The following is a 16503-nucleotide window of genomic DNA, read 5'->3' on the forward strand; positions in this document are numbered from 1 at the left end:
ATACTGCTTCCGTCGTAGTCCGAGTTATCCCTGCTCTTGTGCAAAGAGAGGCGTTTAGAAAGGCACGGGAACATGTAACAGAGCGCCCTCTGCTGGTCGCAACTCTTTAGGTGCGGATACAGGCACTGTGGGAGAAGGAGGCTTCACATTCCAGTTCCAAATTGTCTGTATTCTCAGCTTAGCACAACTCATCCCCTGATTGCCAAGAAAAAAAGACCCCAAGCCAGTCCAGATTCCAAGTCCGCCGAGGGTTCTATGCATGACGGACTAGAAGCCTCACTGCAACTGAAATGTAACACTGTTTACCTGTCTAAGGCAGAAGATAAATCGCCCAGCAATTTATCTACTACTGTCTACAGATGGGGGTAAGTCTGTTCGTTAGCCAGGGGGGGGCCTCCTGCGCTGATGCTGAACGGGGTTTTCAGATAAGTCGGGAACTTTTCAAGAACTGGATCAGGACCTTGTAGACGAAGGTGTACTGAGCGATCGTCTGCACCATCAACATCCGCTGTTGCCGCAGCATGTCCAGCATGAACGGGATGTCCAGCATCTGCACAATAAAAATCAAGCATCATTAATCTGAGCCAGACAGCATAGGATGATAAATACACATATCTATGTATAGTAGGCCCTGGACCTTCTTCCCCACTGCTGCTCAACCCTTTCACACGTGCCAGCAATTCCCAAATGTCATAATGACAGCCTAGGATTTACAGTGTTGATACAGCAGCTGTTAAAGCTGTTTATCAACATTGTTCAGACAGGAGATAGAGAGATACAAATTAACATTGTTTATAAACATTGATCAGGCAGGAGATAGAGAGATACAAAGTAACATTGTTTATAAACATTGAACAGGGAGGAGATAGAGAGATACAAAGTAACTTTGCTTATAAACATTGTTCAGACAGGATATAGAGATACAAAAAGTAGCATTGTATCTCTACATCTTGTCTGAACAATGTTTATAAACAATGTTAGGCCCCTTTCACACGAACGATCCAATCCGCCTGTCAGTTTTTTAGGAGGACCTGATCGGGTCCTTCATGCATCCCTATGGGGCAGCAGATGTCAGTGGTGACATGTCCGCTGACACCTGCTGCTATCCGATCCTGTCCGTGAAATCCGGACGGATGGAAACCCTATTTTCCATCCGTCCAGGGGATTGGATGGGATCGGATGAGAGCGGACAGGCGGTCCGCTCTCATCCAATTCCCCCATAGAGAGCAGTGGGGCTCTGACACCTGACTCTCCGCACACCAAGCAGAGAGGGAGCTGTCACCTGCCTGCTCAGCGGGGATTGGCAGATCGATCCACCTCTGAGTAGCACGGAGTCCGCTGACAGAGCCGGACCATGTTAAAGAGCACTTACATTGTTTATCTCCATATCCTGTCTAAACAATGTTTTTAAACAAAGTTACTTTGTATTTCTCTATATCCTGACTGAACAATATTACTTTGTATCTCTCGGTTTCCTGTCTGAAAAATGTTTATAATCAATGATACTTTGTATCTCTACATCTTGTCTGAACAATGTTTATAAACAAAGTACCATTGTTTATAAACATTTTTCAGACAGGGAACAGGGATACAAAGTAATATTGTTCAGACAGTATATAGAGAGAGATACAAAGTAACATTGTTTATAAACATTGTTCAGACAGGATATGGAGATACACAAAGTAACATTGTTCAGACAAGATGTAGAGATACAAAGTACCATTTTTATACACATTTTTCAGACAGGAAATAGAGATACAAAGTAATATTGTTCAGACAGGAAACAGAGATACAAAGTAATATTGTTCAGACAGGAAACAGAGATATTGTTTAGACAGGATATAGAGGGATACAAAGTAATATTTTTTTTTCAAAAACATTGTTCAGGCAGGAGATAGAGAGATACAGTTAGGTCCATATACATTTGGGCAGAGGCACAATTTTCATACTTTTGGCTCTGTATGGCACCAAATTAAATTTAAACAATCCAAATGAATTTGGAGTGCAGATTACAGCTTTAATTCCAGGGGTTGAACATAAATATCAAGTACAAATTTGAGGAATTGCAACCATGTTTATATACAGTCCCCCCATTTTCAGGGACTCAAAATGTAATTGGACAAATGAATAGAATCCTAAATAAAATGTTAATTTTTAATATTTTAGAAAATAGAGATTTAAAGTTACATGGTTTCTAAACATTGCTCAGACAGGAGATCGAGAGATACAAAGTAACATGGTTTAGAAACCTTGATTAGACCAGATAGAGAGATTCAAGGAAACATTGTTACATTTGTATCTACTTCATTTCATTAATCTGCATATCAAAGGAATGAGCTCGCATCTGCATATGGACGCCAGTTAAAGTAACCAAAGTGAAAAAAATGAATTAGTCCTAATTTAATACTCTAATCAGTCCCAATCAACTCCTCCTTCCCCTTCTCTCCTTAAGGCTCCATGTACACGGGACGTTGTTAAAAGTCCCTTTGAATGCTGGAATTTTTAGGACGTTTGAAACGTCCGTTCGGTCGCGTTTGTACCCCCGTTTAGCGGGCGTTTAGCGGCGTTTGCGAGCGTTTGCATTTAGAAGCGTTCCTAGAGGTCAAAAAAAATGATTCCCCTTTAAAATGGAAAAAACGCGAACGCTAAACGCGGGTCATCACGTTCGGACGCGTTTGTGCGTTTGAAACGCCGGGAAACACACGTTCGAACGCAAATAATTGCGTTCTAAAAAAAAGTCCCTGAACGCAACTGCCTGCAAATGACTGTAAACGACCCGGTGTACATGGACCGATAAGATAAAATGTAGATGGGTTCAGGGGCTTCTGAAAAAAACGGCCATTTCCAGCGTCCCTTGTACATGGACCCTAACTCTTCTTTTCTTGCTGACTTTTCCTAACTAATATTAAAATAGATAAATATAAAATTTAAATAAAAAAATAATACAATCTAAAAAAAATATATATATTAATTTTGTTTAGCATCTTCAGTGTTGCATTACATTACAAAATGCATTCTTGGGGAAAAAAAGCCTTTATTTCATTTGTAAATAACTTTGCAATGCGTATATACCCAAATTATAATTTTAGATTTTTTGATAGAATAATATGTATAGTTGTTATCTACAGTGATGCTTTTGTTTAAGATCAACACTGATCAAAGTAAAAAAAAAAATTTAGTTCTTTTGTTTTATTTATACTGCAATAAGAATGGTGGGAAATGAGCCAGGGCGTACAACAGCAAAAAAAAAAAAAAAAGGATTTTGGCAAGGTTGAGCTGCTGCATTTTGAGTTGGGGGAAAACTTGGATTTGCTAGGATTGGTTCGGTTGTACTCACCTCATTGTGCTCTAGACATGCAATCATAACCTCAGATAAGATCACAACTCCAGTACGGCCAACACCCGCATTGCAGTGGACGAGCACTGGGGGATTTGGGGTGTTGGGGTCATTTGTGCTGTTTGTATGCCGCCGGACGGACTGGATCTCCTCCAGATAGGCTGAAAAAAAATATGAAGCAATAAAATGGATGTATTTGCAAGTCATAAACAAATAATTAGCATCCTTTTAGTATTATATGTAAATATCACAATAAAAGCATATAATAATAATGTTAATAATAATAAAAAGATATAGGTTTATTAAATATCACAAGTACATGGTGGGAACCATGAAGACTGAAAACATCACAGTCATAAAGCAGATTATCCTGTAATTGGTTTAATCTCAGCAGATATTTACAGCTAACCCATGGTGCTCTGTGAATCTAAATGGCAAATTAAAACTATATATATATATATATATTTTTTTTTTTTTTTTTATTTATATCTTGATATGGAGCGGAGACACTCATGAGAAATGTTCGTATTTATTTTAACTATTTATTTATTATTATATATTGGGGTCTATTTATTGCCTTTTACCCGAGATGCACACATTTTTCTAATTGGAATCAACTGGGAAATTGTGTGAACCCCATGTGAAAACATTTATAAATTAACCCCTAACGTTCACCAACATTTTGATGTGGCTCAGCCCATTTTTTCTAAGGCTGCACCCCACTGAAATATTGGTGAGCAATAAAATCCCTGCCAGAACTAGTGTTGGGTGAGCAGTTCGGACTGAGTATAAGTTCGCCCTGACCATTGTCCATTCGGCAAACACCTGCATTTGCACAGAGCCCCGCCAAAAGCACCATTTCCATAACCCCCCCTTTCCTAGGCCTGCCAGCAGCAATGGCTTGCAGCCCTGAAAATCAATTTCAAATGTCACTTTATTTTTTTCTTTATAAGTGTCAGTTTTGCTACAGCATGTTCTATATACGGTACAGATGCTCCACTTTACAGGCAGACTAAGGGGACCCCCCAGGCACTATAATTAAATTAATTTTTCATTTTTATTGTTTCAATTTAAGCATCAATACAATTTAAAAATGATCTTTTTTAAAACAAAATTTGCATTGATGCATGTCCCCCAGGGCAGTACCTGGGCCCCTATACTCTTTTTAGGGCTAAACCCTTGCATATAAGCCTGCAATATGGGACTTTTGATTTTTCAAGTTAGGGTCCCACAGACTTTAATGGGGTTCGTAATTTGGGTCTCTAATTCTTCCATGTTCGGGAGTTCTGTTGCAAACTGAACCGGGGGGGGGGGGGGTTTGGGGTTTAGTGTTGGGCCCATCATTATTAGAACTTCTCCCGGAAAGTCCACTGTGTGCTTTAATTGTTGCAGGATGTTCATACTAGTTGTGTGCCAGTTTCCTCTACTAATATATAAAAATAAACAGATACTTAAATGTAAAACCATGACATTGCGTCTGCCTGTTCAATTAGCTAGATTGTTATTCAGGTAGAGAAAATGGGGAAGGGGAGAGGACTCTCCAGATGGAGGCTTGAAAGACTTGGCTGAAAAGCATAGAGGATTCTAGAAGGAAAACAAATTATGTAAGGGCTGTAGGACAGTTTGCACATGGCAACAAAGAATACTCTAATAAAAGTGTCACAACGACAATATATAGAGCTTACAGAGAAAGCCCTTCAGATCCTCAGGGTGTCCGTGTTCTGGCCAGTCTGTGTACTGCAGGTGCCACACTGTCCTCTCCTGCCCGGTCAGCAGGTGCTTTATCTTCAGGCCAGTGGTGGCGTAACAGCCGGAGTCGGTGCGGAAGCGGGTGGTGATCTTGAACCTCCCGTAGGTGACGGTGTTGTGCCTTGACCCAAGCCTTGGCCAATATCGGTAACTCTTCTCCCGCCCTCCCTCCTGGTGGAGAAACAGAAGAAGGATTTAATAGGAATATTCTAGATGATGAGAGCAAACTATTCCTCTGAAGGCCCTCTATGACTCCAAAGGTTGGGTTGTTTGGCTACATGGTAAATAGAAATAGAAGGAGTGGAAGCTACTAACACAAACTTTTACCCTGGAGACACTCCATAGGTTGGGTCGTTTGCCTACATGGTTGCATGGGAATTTGAAGGAGTGGAACCTTCACCAGAACTATTACCCTGAAGGTATTTTTCATGACTTCATAGGTTGGTTTGTTTGGCTACATGGTTATGTGGCCATGTTTGCCTACATGGTTACATAGGAATTTGAAGGAGCGAAACCATCTGCCAGAACTATTAACCTATTACTTCATAGGTTGGTTTGTTTGGCTACATGGTTATGTGGCAATGTTTGCCTACATGGGAATTTTAAGGAGCGAAACCATCTGCCAGAACTATTACCTTGAAGGTATACTCCATGACTTCATAGGTTGGTTTGTTTGGCTATATGGTTTTGTGGGAAATAGAAGGAATCTAACCTTCTGCTAAAACTATTACCTTTAAGGCAATCCATAGGTTTGGTTGTTTGCCTACATAGTTGCATGGAAATTTGAAGGAGCAAAACCTTCTGCCAGAACCTTTACCCTGAAGGTATACTCCATGACTTCATAGGTTGGTTTGTTTGGCTACATAGTTATGTGGCCATGTTTGCCTACATGGTTACATGGGAATTTGAAGGAGCAGAACCTTCTGCCAGAACTATTACCTTGAAGGTATACTCCATGACTTTATAGGTTGGTTTGTTTGGCTATATGGTTTTGTGGGAAATAGAAGGAATCAAACCTTCTGCTAAAACTATTACCTTGAAGGCACTCCATAGGTTTGGTTGTTTGCCTACATAGTTACATGGAAATTTGAAGGAGCAAAACCTTCTGCCAGAACCTTTACCCTGAAGGTATACTCCATGACTTTATAGGTTGGTTTGTTTGGCTATATGGTTTCGTGGGAAATAGAAGGAATAGAACCTTCTGCTAAAACTATTACCTTGAAGGCACTCCATAGGTTTGGTTGTTTGCCTACATGGTTGCATGGGAATTTGAAGGAGCGAAACCATCTGCCAGAACTATTACCCTGAAGGTATTTTTCATGACTTCATAGGTTGGTTTGTTTGGCTACAGGGTTATGTGGCCATGTTTGCCTACATGGTTACATGGGAATTTGAAGGAGCAGAACCTTCTGCCAGAACTATTACCTTGAAGGTATACTCCATGACTTCATAGGTTGGTTTGTTTGGCTACATGGTTATGTGGCCATGTTTGCCTACATGGTTACATGGGAATTTGAAGGAGCGAAACCATCTGCCAGAACTATTACCTTGAAGGTATACTCTATGACTTCAAAGGTTGGTTTGTTTGGCTATATGGTTTTGTGGGAAATAGAAGGAATCGAACCTTCTGCTAAAACTATTACCTTGAAGGCACTCCATAGGTTCGGTTGTTTGCCTACATAGTTACATGGAAATTTGAAGGAGCAAAACCTTCTGCCAGAACTATTACCCTGAAGATATACTCCATTATTTCATAGGTTGGTTTGTTTGGCTACATGGTTATGTGGCCATGTTTGCCTACATGGTTACATGGGAATTTGAAGGAGCAGAACCTTCTGCCAGAACTATTACCATGAAGGTATACTCCATGACTTCATAGGTTGGTTTGTTTGGCACGGGGTTAGGTGGGGAATAGAAGGAATCTAACCTTGTGCTAAAACGATTACCTTGAAGGCACTCCAGAAGTTGAGTTGTTTGACTACATGGTTATATGAAAATAGAGGTAATGGAACCTTCTGCCACAATTTTTACCCTGGAGACATGCCATAGGTTTGGTTGTTTTGCTACATGGTTATATGGGAAATTGAAGGAACGGAACCTTCTGCCAGAACTATTATTCTGAAGGCACTCTATAGGTTGGTTTGTTTGGCCACATGGTTATACGGGAAATAGTAGGAACAGAGCCTTCTGCTAGAAGAACTGGAAGTGGAACCCATTTATAAGAACCATAACAAACATTTGGTACTGCTATACGGTTATCTGTTGTAAGCATATCATCTGCAGGTGCTTGTGTCTTCAAGATCTGTTTCCTCCCACACCGACCAGTGTAGTGTAAGCCACAGACTGCTACTTTTGAGAAGATAAAATAAACCTGATTGTTGGTAGACAATAGAAAACACTTCATCCAGCATCTCTCGGAGAGGTGATTAAGCCCCAGTAGGAGAAGGCAAATTGCATCAGAGAAAGGTGCTGGACAGAGCATTCTCTATTGTGCTGGAACAATAAAGTTGATTTTAGATTCAGAATACTCGAATAATTCCCAAGGAAAAATATTATTTACCTTCCCCAAAGTAGCGGTATGAGGCTTTAATTTTCCTGTTTGGAGATTTGGAATAGAAATTTCGGCAAGTTTCACACTCAAAAAAAAAAAAAGGTCTTTTACTGACCCCTAGCATTTGGCTTAAAGTGTGTGTATGAGCAATGCTTTTCTTTTAGTTTTGGATGGGGTGGGAAGAGGTTAGAACCCCAGTCAGAAGTGTGTTGTAAGGCATGCAAAGACGAAAGTACAAAAGCAGAACCTATAGTCCAGATTTTGTTTTGATCTTATTTTTCAAAATCCATTGTGTTTCGGGGGTTCAGGGGTCCTTCATCAGGATTAGTACTGTTAAATGAAGCATGTACTGGACTGATAAATTAGAGGGGATCCTGAGGTGGTAAATACTATGACTGCTCCAGTTGCCAGCTGATAAGCAGCCTAATTGGCATCTGGGGAGATTTGGTGACAACTGTTTAAGGGGGAATTCTTTTCTCACTAGAGGAATTTTTCCGATTACTTTCTTATGTGTCTTTGGGACAGGAATGGAAGAAGAATGCCCCTAAAGGGACACACTACAGGATTTCTAACCAGTTCTAACTTTAATCAAAATTGAAAGAAACAAAAGATTTTTGGGTTTTGATACACTTAACCCTAAAAAAAAAAAAAAAGAAAAAAATTGACATTTTTTTTACATTTTGTGTTTTTATCACAGCAGTCATAGGTGTGCACAGCCTATTGCATTAGGGTGTGCACCTCAAAGCTCAAACACACGTGTGTGTGTGCATGTGTATTTATACTGATGGTTTCAGTAGAGCAGTGAACGGTGTCAGTAGTTTTGTTTTGATTATTTTTTATTTATTTATTACATTTTTTTAGGAGCCCTGTTAGGGGGCATTGGTGAAATAGCAGGGGTTAGGGGGAATCTACGCCACACAGGGTGATTAGGGTGCGCATGCCTATGACCGCAATAAATACCATATTTCCATGGCACTAAATTTGAAGGCTGCAACAGTATACCCTCATTAATAAAAAATAAAAATACAAAATAAAAGATTTTTGTGCAAATTGGAAAAAAAAAATGTCATACATGGGCAAAGCACAGGCTCCTTTTAAAGTGGTCCAAATTTTGAATAAAAGTTGAATAAAAAGAGAATGTGAGTGCCAAACTTTCATGCAACCTTTTAGAAATATTCCATATTTTCCACAGCTAAATAGGATTTTTAGAATTTATGAAAAGAGAAAATCTAATATTTTGTTTGTCTATGGTAAAATAAATGATGCAGCTTACCTCTTCCAGTGTTACCATGGCAATGATGGCTACCCCCTGCTCCCAGACCATCTGCCAGAATTCCTGACATGTATTCTGTAGAGGTCCTTGGGTGGCGATGTAATCCCACTCCACACTGCCAACAGTTACCTACAAAAGCAAAAAGGTAACTAGTCAGATTCATTGATAAAAAATTATTCTGGTAACATAAAAAAGAGAAAACCAGGGGGATAGAAGCCAGGGGTGGTGGGTACCCACGTGACCCAGGTGACACGGTGAACCAGGGGCAGGGAGGGGGGGGGGGGGGGACAGGTGACGCGGGGATCCGGGGGCAGCGGCAAATAACGTGGGAAGAAGGGGGGGTGTGGCAAATGACACGGGAAGAAGGGGGGGTGGAAAATGACACGGGGAGCCGGGGAGGTGGCAAATGACACGGGGAGCCAGGGAGGTGGGGAGGGGGCAAATGACACAGGAAGCCGAGGAGGGGGGCAAATGACACGGGAAGCCAGGGAGGGGGAAAATGGCACAGGGAGGTGGCAGGTGACACAGGGAGCCTGGGAGGTGGCAGATGACACGGGAGGTGGCAAATGACATGGGGAGTCGGGGAGGTGGCAAATGACATGGGGAGCCGGCAAATGACACGGGAAGCCGGGGAGGTAGGGAGGGGGCAAATGACACAGGAAGCCGAGGAGGGGGGCAAATGACACGGGAAGCCGGGGAGGGGGAAAATGGCACAGGGAGGTGGCAGGTGACACAGGGAGCCTGGGAGGTGACAGATGACACGGGAGGTGGCAAATGACACGGGAAGCCGAGAAGGGGGGCAAATGACACGGGAAGCCGGGGAGGTGGGGAGGGGGCAAATGACACGGGAAGCTGGGGAGGGGGGCAAATGACACGGGAAGCTGGGGAGGGGGCAAATGGCACAGGGAGGTGGCAGTTGACACGTCGAGCCTGGGAGGTGGCAGATGATACGGGGAGCCTGGGAGATGACACGGGGAGCCTGGGAGATGACACGGGAGCCTGGGAGATGACACGGGGAGCCTGGGAGATGACACGGGGAGCCTGGGAGATGACACAGGGAGCCTGGGAGATGACACGGGGAGCCTGGGAGATGACACAGGGAGCCTGGGAGATGACACAGGGAGCCTTGGAGGTGGCACGGGGAGCCTTGGAGGTGGCACGGGGAGCCTGGGAGGTGGCACGGGGAGCCTGGGAGGTGGCACGGGGAGCCTGGGAGGTGGCACGGGGAGCCTGGGAGGTGGCACGGGGAGCCTGGGAGGTGGCAGATGACACGGGGAGCCTGGGAGGTGGCAGATGACACGGGGAGCCTGGGAGGTGGCAGATGACACGGGGAGCCTGGGAGGTGGCAGATGACACGGGGAGCCTGGGAGGTGCCAGATGACACGGGGAGCCTGGGAGGTGCCAGATGACACGGGGAGCCTGGGAGGTGGTGGGAAAGAGGCAGATGACACGGGGGTGGACTCACCTTTATGTGGGAGGCATTGATATACCCGGTGTTATTTTCTTTAGTTGGGACCAATTCCACCCGAGTATCATCATAGGGCAGGACATCTTGGAACCGGTTCCGCTCAGCATTCTCAGGCAGCCGTGCTATGGAGCACTCTGTGTCGGGCAGTCGCTTCTTCAGTGTCTGCTCATACTCCGTAAAGACCATTCCTTGTTCAAGCCGATGCTCTAGAATTTTACACTGTAAAACATAATGGGATTAGATGAATGACTTCAGGTATGTGCACCTAGTCACCCTTAGAGACAAGCCACACAACACCAAAGCGGGGAAAAGCTTGCAAAGTTTGCCAAAATTGAAGATAAAACTCTTGTCGATGGACAAAGTGTGGACGGGTTAGAACCTCTGTCAAGTTTTTACTGCAGTGTCCCCTCTGAGAAGGGGGGCAGCCCACCCATGTGAACAAAGTCTTAAAGTGCCATAGACCAATCACAGCAGTGTTCTGTTAGAGGATTTTAAAACATGTCAATTACCCGCTCATCATTGGACGCTTTCATGCTTTGATGCTCCTCCCTCTCATCATCCGGTAGCTGCATGCGGGGCAGGACAAGACCGTTCCAAGCAGCAAGCTTCAGAGGTCCCATTTTTTTAACTTCTGTTCGGATACCTTTTTTTATACCCTATAGTAGTATAAAACAAGCAAATGACGACATTTAAAGAAAAATAATAAGGCAGACAAAAATAAAAGACAAAAATTCTGCATAGTCATATTAGAAGCTCCAGCAGTAAATGTCTGCTGATTTTACAGAAAAACTTTTTTTGGGATGCGGATAATATATAATGAAGTGCTTTGCAGGCTGCAAAATGGTGCATTACTACAGCCATATTAACCAATACCGTTTTTGGGAGTTTACAGGGTTTTTGTATTGGCTTCTGCTGCTGTCAATCAAATCCTGTGAGCAGAGCCCTGGTCTGAGCCACGCTTTGTGTGTCTATGGACGCACACAGCCTGGCTCGGGAGTGAGCCCACAAATGCACCTCCATAGGAAGCGGCTTCCTATGGTGGCACATGGAGAAGAGGTAGAGCCAAGAGCGTCAGCATGGGACTTCAGAAGAGGAGCGTTAGGGATGCTCTGTGCAATGCCACTGCACAGAGACGGTAAGTATAAACCTATTATTTAATTAAAAGAATAAAGAGAAAGAGCCCTACAACCCCTTTAACCACTAAAACATGTTTTAGTTATGCAGTTGTGACCATTTCTATCAGAAGATAGAGCTTATGGCTACCTTTTTACAATGACCGGGCTAATCTTAACTGCTTTGCTTAGAAAAAAAAAAAAAAAAAACAGTATTTCAATAGGTAATGCTCAGACTACACCCATAGCTGATCATTTGGGGATTCAATAATGGACTGGAAAGGAGTTCAGTGATTCCTTTTCCCCTCACAAATAGAACTTTCTTTTGGTGGTATTTGATCACCTCTGCGATTTTTATTTTTTGCGCTATAAACAAAAAAAGAGCGATAATTCTGAAAAAAATATATATATATTTTTCACTTTCTGCTATATAACATGAAACCCCCCTCCCCCACCAAAAAAAAAAAAATTATTAAAAATCAAAATTTTTTAACATTTTAGGCCAATTTGTTTTCTGCTACCTTTTTTGTTTTTTTTTTGTTTTGGTTTTTTTTTACCAAAAAAATCGCAATAAGTGTATTTTGATTTGTTTGCGCAAAAGTGATCACGTCTACAAAGCTAGGGAAAAGATTTATGTCATTTTTATTTATTTTTTTTTTTTACTAGCAATGGCGGCGATTTGCGATTTATAGTGGGACTGCGACATTGCGGCGAACAGATCAAACCCCTGACATTTTTGACACTTTTGGGGGGACCCGTAACCTCACTACAGTAATCAGTGCTAAAAAATATGCACTGTTACTGTAATAATGACACTGGCAGGGAAGGGGTTAACACTGTGGGCGATCAAGGGGTTAAATGTGTACCTAGGGGCGTGTTTCTAACTGTATGGGGGTTGGGCTTGTGAAATGACCATAGAGACCTGTGATCCTATATAGAAGGAGCACAGGAGCTCTGTGATCATTCCAGAGAGAAGAACGGTCAGCTGTGTTTACAACAGCTGACCGTCCTTCTCTCTCAGCAGTGAGCGATCGCGGGTGGCAGATGGCAATCGGAGCCGCCTGCCCCGTGCATTGAAGTCCCCGCTGCCGAGTGGGGGCGGGCGCGCTCGCCCACTAGCTGCAGGCACGCGACCGATGTAGAGCTACATTGTTTCGCGCAGGACGGCCGCCCTGCTGCAGTAAATCGACGGGGGGCGGCGGTCCAGGAATTGGTTAAGATAGATCATCTTGAACTGATAGTTTATATAATATACTTTATTTTGCTACTTGTATCAAATCTTTATTTACAAATAAACATTTAAGACCCCGTTCACATTGGGGCGATCCGACTTGCCGGGCGACCTCACAAGTCGCGGCGCGCAGCTCGCACCGCGACCTCGGAGCAGCCGGCACGGACTTCATAACATTGAAGTCAGTGCAGGTCGCTCCAGGTCGCCCCAAAGAAGCTCCGGACCCTTTTTCTAAGTGGGAGCGACTTGTGTCGCTCCTATTAGAACGGGTCCATAGCTTCTCTATGGCAGGCGACCTGTCAGGCGACCAGGTCGCCTGACAGGTCGCCCCAGTGTGAACGGGGTCTAATACAAGGTGCACCAAGGACACCGATGTCACAGCTGGCTTTCAGCCCGTTTCTCTCTAACTGAGAGCTCTGTCTGAATAGAGGAAGTCAATCACTGAATGATCAGCTTTGGTGTAGTCTAAAGCTGGCCATACATTATACAATTTTCTTATTCAAATGCTTTAGATTCATCTTCCACTATGAAGTGCAAGGGCCTCCATGATTGTACACAACTTGAACGTGTTTAGGTTTGACCTCAAATTATATGGTTTTGGTAAACCTAAAGGTAAGACAAGAACAATGTATAATGTACGGCCAGCCTAAACGTCAGCTTTTGAATTCTGTAAATAGGCTTTTTCAGCAAAGCAGTTAAGATTAGCTTGGTAAACAGGAAAAATGAGCTTACAGCTTCATCAAGAAAACTGACCCCAAAGTATTAAATCTTCCCTTTAAAGCAGCTTAAATAATAGTTTTCCAACCCCCAATCAATATTAAAGTGACTGGAATCATACTTACCCCTGAAGGCGGAAGACCCTCAACTATGTCCTTCTTTCCGGACAGGACATCAGACACCGGCCTTTTCTTCATGGGCTCCTTTTTCACTCTATACGTCACCGTGCCGGCTATGAGATTGGACTCCGATACGGAGGGAGGTATCGTGCCGCTCCCTCTCCTGTTGGACAGGAGGTCTCCCGTGAATTGTAGAGGACTGACGGCGGTCTGCCGCCTTTCTTTCTCCACCTCCACTGGTTTGTGCTCATAGATGTGTAAATGATTGAGTGGCACGGAGCTGTATGGGTAGCCGGGCTCCGACTCATCTGGATAGGTCTCCATGACTGTTCGGAGTTGGGAACGATCATAGTGAGCTGCTTGAGGGACGGTCGCCCTGTTGTCCTCTTCCTCGTTATCCTCATCATCATCCTCACTGCTGTGAATGAGCATGGTGGCATCTGAGAGGGACTTCTTGTGCCCGTAACGGCCTCTTTCATGCTCAGCACCTTGCTCCTCTTTAGCGCGCTCTATGTAAACATTGGTTGGCGAATCCGTTGGCATGATCCTCTGTGGTGCCACGTTGGCGGCGGAGGAAGATGCAGTCCTCTCCTTCACCCTCATCCCTTCGAAACTATGGGTAAGCCCTGCGATTTCTATGCTGTTCCTCTTCTGAAGTTGGGCATGACGGGCCGCTGTCAACGGCTCGCTGACTTCTTGCAAGGAATGAGCCACTGGAAGGCTATCCTCCTGGAACATCTGCACCGAATGGTGGACCCTCCTGGTGATAAGGTCAGGGTTGCTGCTGCTTGTATGATGCCGGGTTAGATCCGGGGTGCTGTTGGCTGGACGCGGATATGGATATGGAGGAGGCGGCCGGTATACCTGAGTTTTCATGATGTTGGAGGCTGGGTAGTCTTGGGCCTGAAGCTGGACATTGGTCAGCTCGGGGACACTTACTGCTCCAACTACTGGGCGTCGCTCGGCCTGGTAAGGGTAGGGAGATTGGCTGTGAAAACTGTAGTTCAGGTTGAATGGATAATGATGGGAGTGGGGGGAGGCGAACTGGGCATGCTCTCGGATTTCCGGTTGGCTGTACACCAAAGCATCGGGCCTACTGTAGGCATAGGAATTGCCGATGTTGAGGTTCCTCATGGAGTGGCTCTGCCGGTCCGAATGCATGACGCCCCTGTTCAGCTGCCTCATCACCGTCTCGTAATCAGGAGTCGGGCGGTAAGAGGGAGGGATGAGGGCACTGTGCCGGTGGGTGGGGATGTACTCCTGCCTCATGATGTCACTTCCTGTAATGCTGGGATTGGAGGACATGGGTGACGGCTGCATGTAGTGCTGTTGGGTGTTGAGCGAGTTGGTGCTGTGAGCGCTGTACACGCTGCCATTCCGGATTCTACCATTGAAGTCATGAGGACTGCGGTCGAGGCTGGTCTGGGAGTGATAGTAATATCCATTCTGATTGCTCACAAACACAGGGAGATTGTCTGCAATAGTCCAAAATACACACAAATAAATAGCTGATTACCTACAATTAATGCATATTTTCCTAAAACCTAAAATTTTTTTTAGTTTTTTTAGTTTTGTATAGAGCAGGGAAGGTTTAAGTTCTTATTGCGGTCTTTGTTCCCACAGGGGAGATTCAGGTTTTCTATTTGTCCAGTAAACACCGGGGCTGAATGCGAAAAAAACAAACAAAAAAAAGCAAAAAAAATCTAAAATTTTGAGTTGAACATAAAAGGATTATGCACTACCGTGGGGTGGTACCACGAGGGCGTATGACCTGGTAATCTGTGCCACATCCCATCATTGAAGTTAAATAGAGGCTAGAATAACATGGACTTTTTATTCACCAATGATAAGAAAAATAAATAAATAAAATCACAAAATTGTATTATTTATACAAAAAAGGTAAAAAACACATAGCATGATCTACAAGATAAAAACACATAAACCAAAAATACATCATGTACCCCAACCGCATGTGTCTCAACCCAGGAAGGTCAAATCCAATAAAGGTCCCCCAATCTTTGGCACTGGGGGTAAGGTTAATCAGGGACAGGGGAGGACTGGGCCAGGGGGGCAATTGCCCCCTGGGCCACTCTGATGCCCTCTAAAAAGGCTGCCACAGACTTGCCTAAATGATTGCTGGTGAAGAAAAATAAAAAATCCCCGCTGCTGACCTACTGAGTGCAGGATGAAGACAAGGATGGTAAGAGGGAGGGATGAGGGCACTGTGCCGGTGGGTGGGGATGTACTCCTGCCTCATGATGTCACTTCCTGTAATGCTGGGATTGGAGGACATGGGTGACGGCTGCATGTGGTGCTGTTGGGTGTTGAGCAAGTTGGTGCTGTGAGGAAAAAGCGCAGCCCTCCCAGCATTAAAGGGGTATTGAGTTAAAATTTACAAAGGTCCAGTCAATAAAATATTCTTCCAGCAGAGGTCCGAATCGCATGTTTGTGCGATGGCCACCCTGTATCCTCGCAACCAATCACTTGCTTGTTAACTTGGATAGCCCCCGTCCTCTGTCTATAGCTGTCCTGCCTCCAGCTGTTGGCTCTGTGAGACTGGCAGTGGTGATGGCTGTGGGCAGAACAACTCTAAAGGGTGAGACCACAGGGGTCCGGATGAGACATTAACTGGGTCCCGGTCCGCCATTTAGTGATGCCTGGTGTAAACTGTGTCTGAGCAGAGGCCGGTTCCATGCCCCACTGGAGGCTTCTCCCCTGGCCAGCCCCACCAGAGCTGCCCGAGCTCCCCCCATCAGCCTCCTGCTGGCCAGGTCGGGAACCCGGATTCGGCCAGTTGGTACAGAGTACCTGGAACGGAGCTTTAGCCTGGAATGGGGGTCGGAAGAAGGCCGGAAAGAGGAAGAGCGGGAGGGGGGCCGAGTCGCTGCACCATGGACCTCTGGATTTTAATTGCCCCCTGGGCTGAAAGTCGCCAGTCTGCCCCTG

General features: G+C 44.6%; 1 protein-coding gene across 1 annotated transcript in view; it reads right to left on the bottom strand.

The window, feature by feature from the left end:
- Positions 1-394: 394 nt before the first annotated feature.
- PTPN21 (protein tyrosine phosphatase non-receptor type 21) overlaps positions 395-16503 on the bottom strand; it is a 77171-nt gene continuing 61062 nt past the window's right edge. The window contains exons 13-19 of the mRNA XM_082275316.1: positions 13564-15032; positions 10888-11034; positions 10376-10597; positions 8911-9039; positions 5023-5257; positions 3338-3498; positions 395-550 (exon numbers count right to left, since the gene is read on the bottom strand). Of these exons, the coding sequence (XP_082131442.1) occupies positions 422-550; positions 3338-3498; positions 5023-5257; positions 8911-9039; positions 10376-10597; positions 10888-11034; positions 13564-15032 (2492 nt within the window). The 3' untranslated portion in view covers positions 395-421. The remainder of the gene's footprint in view (positions 551-3337; positions 3499-5022; positions 5258-8910; positions 9040-10375; positions 10598-10887; positions 11035-13563; positions 15033-16503) is intronic.

The sequence above is a fragment of the Pelophylax lessonae genome (assembly GCF_965119305.1).
Source record: "Pelophylax lessonae genome assembly, chromosome: 13".
NCBI lineage: Eukaryota > Metazoa > Chordata > Amphibia > Anura > Ranidae > Pelophylax > Pelophylax lessonae.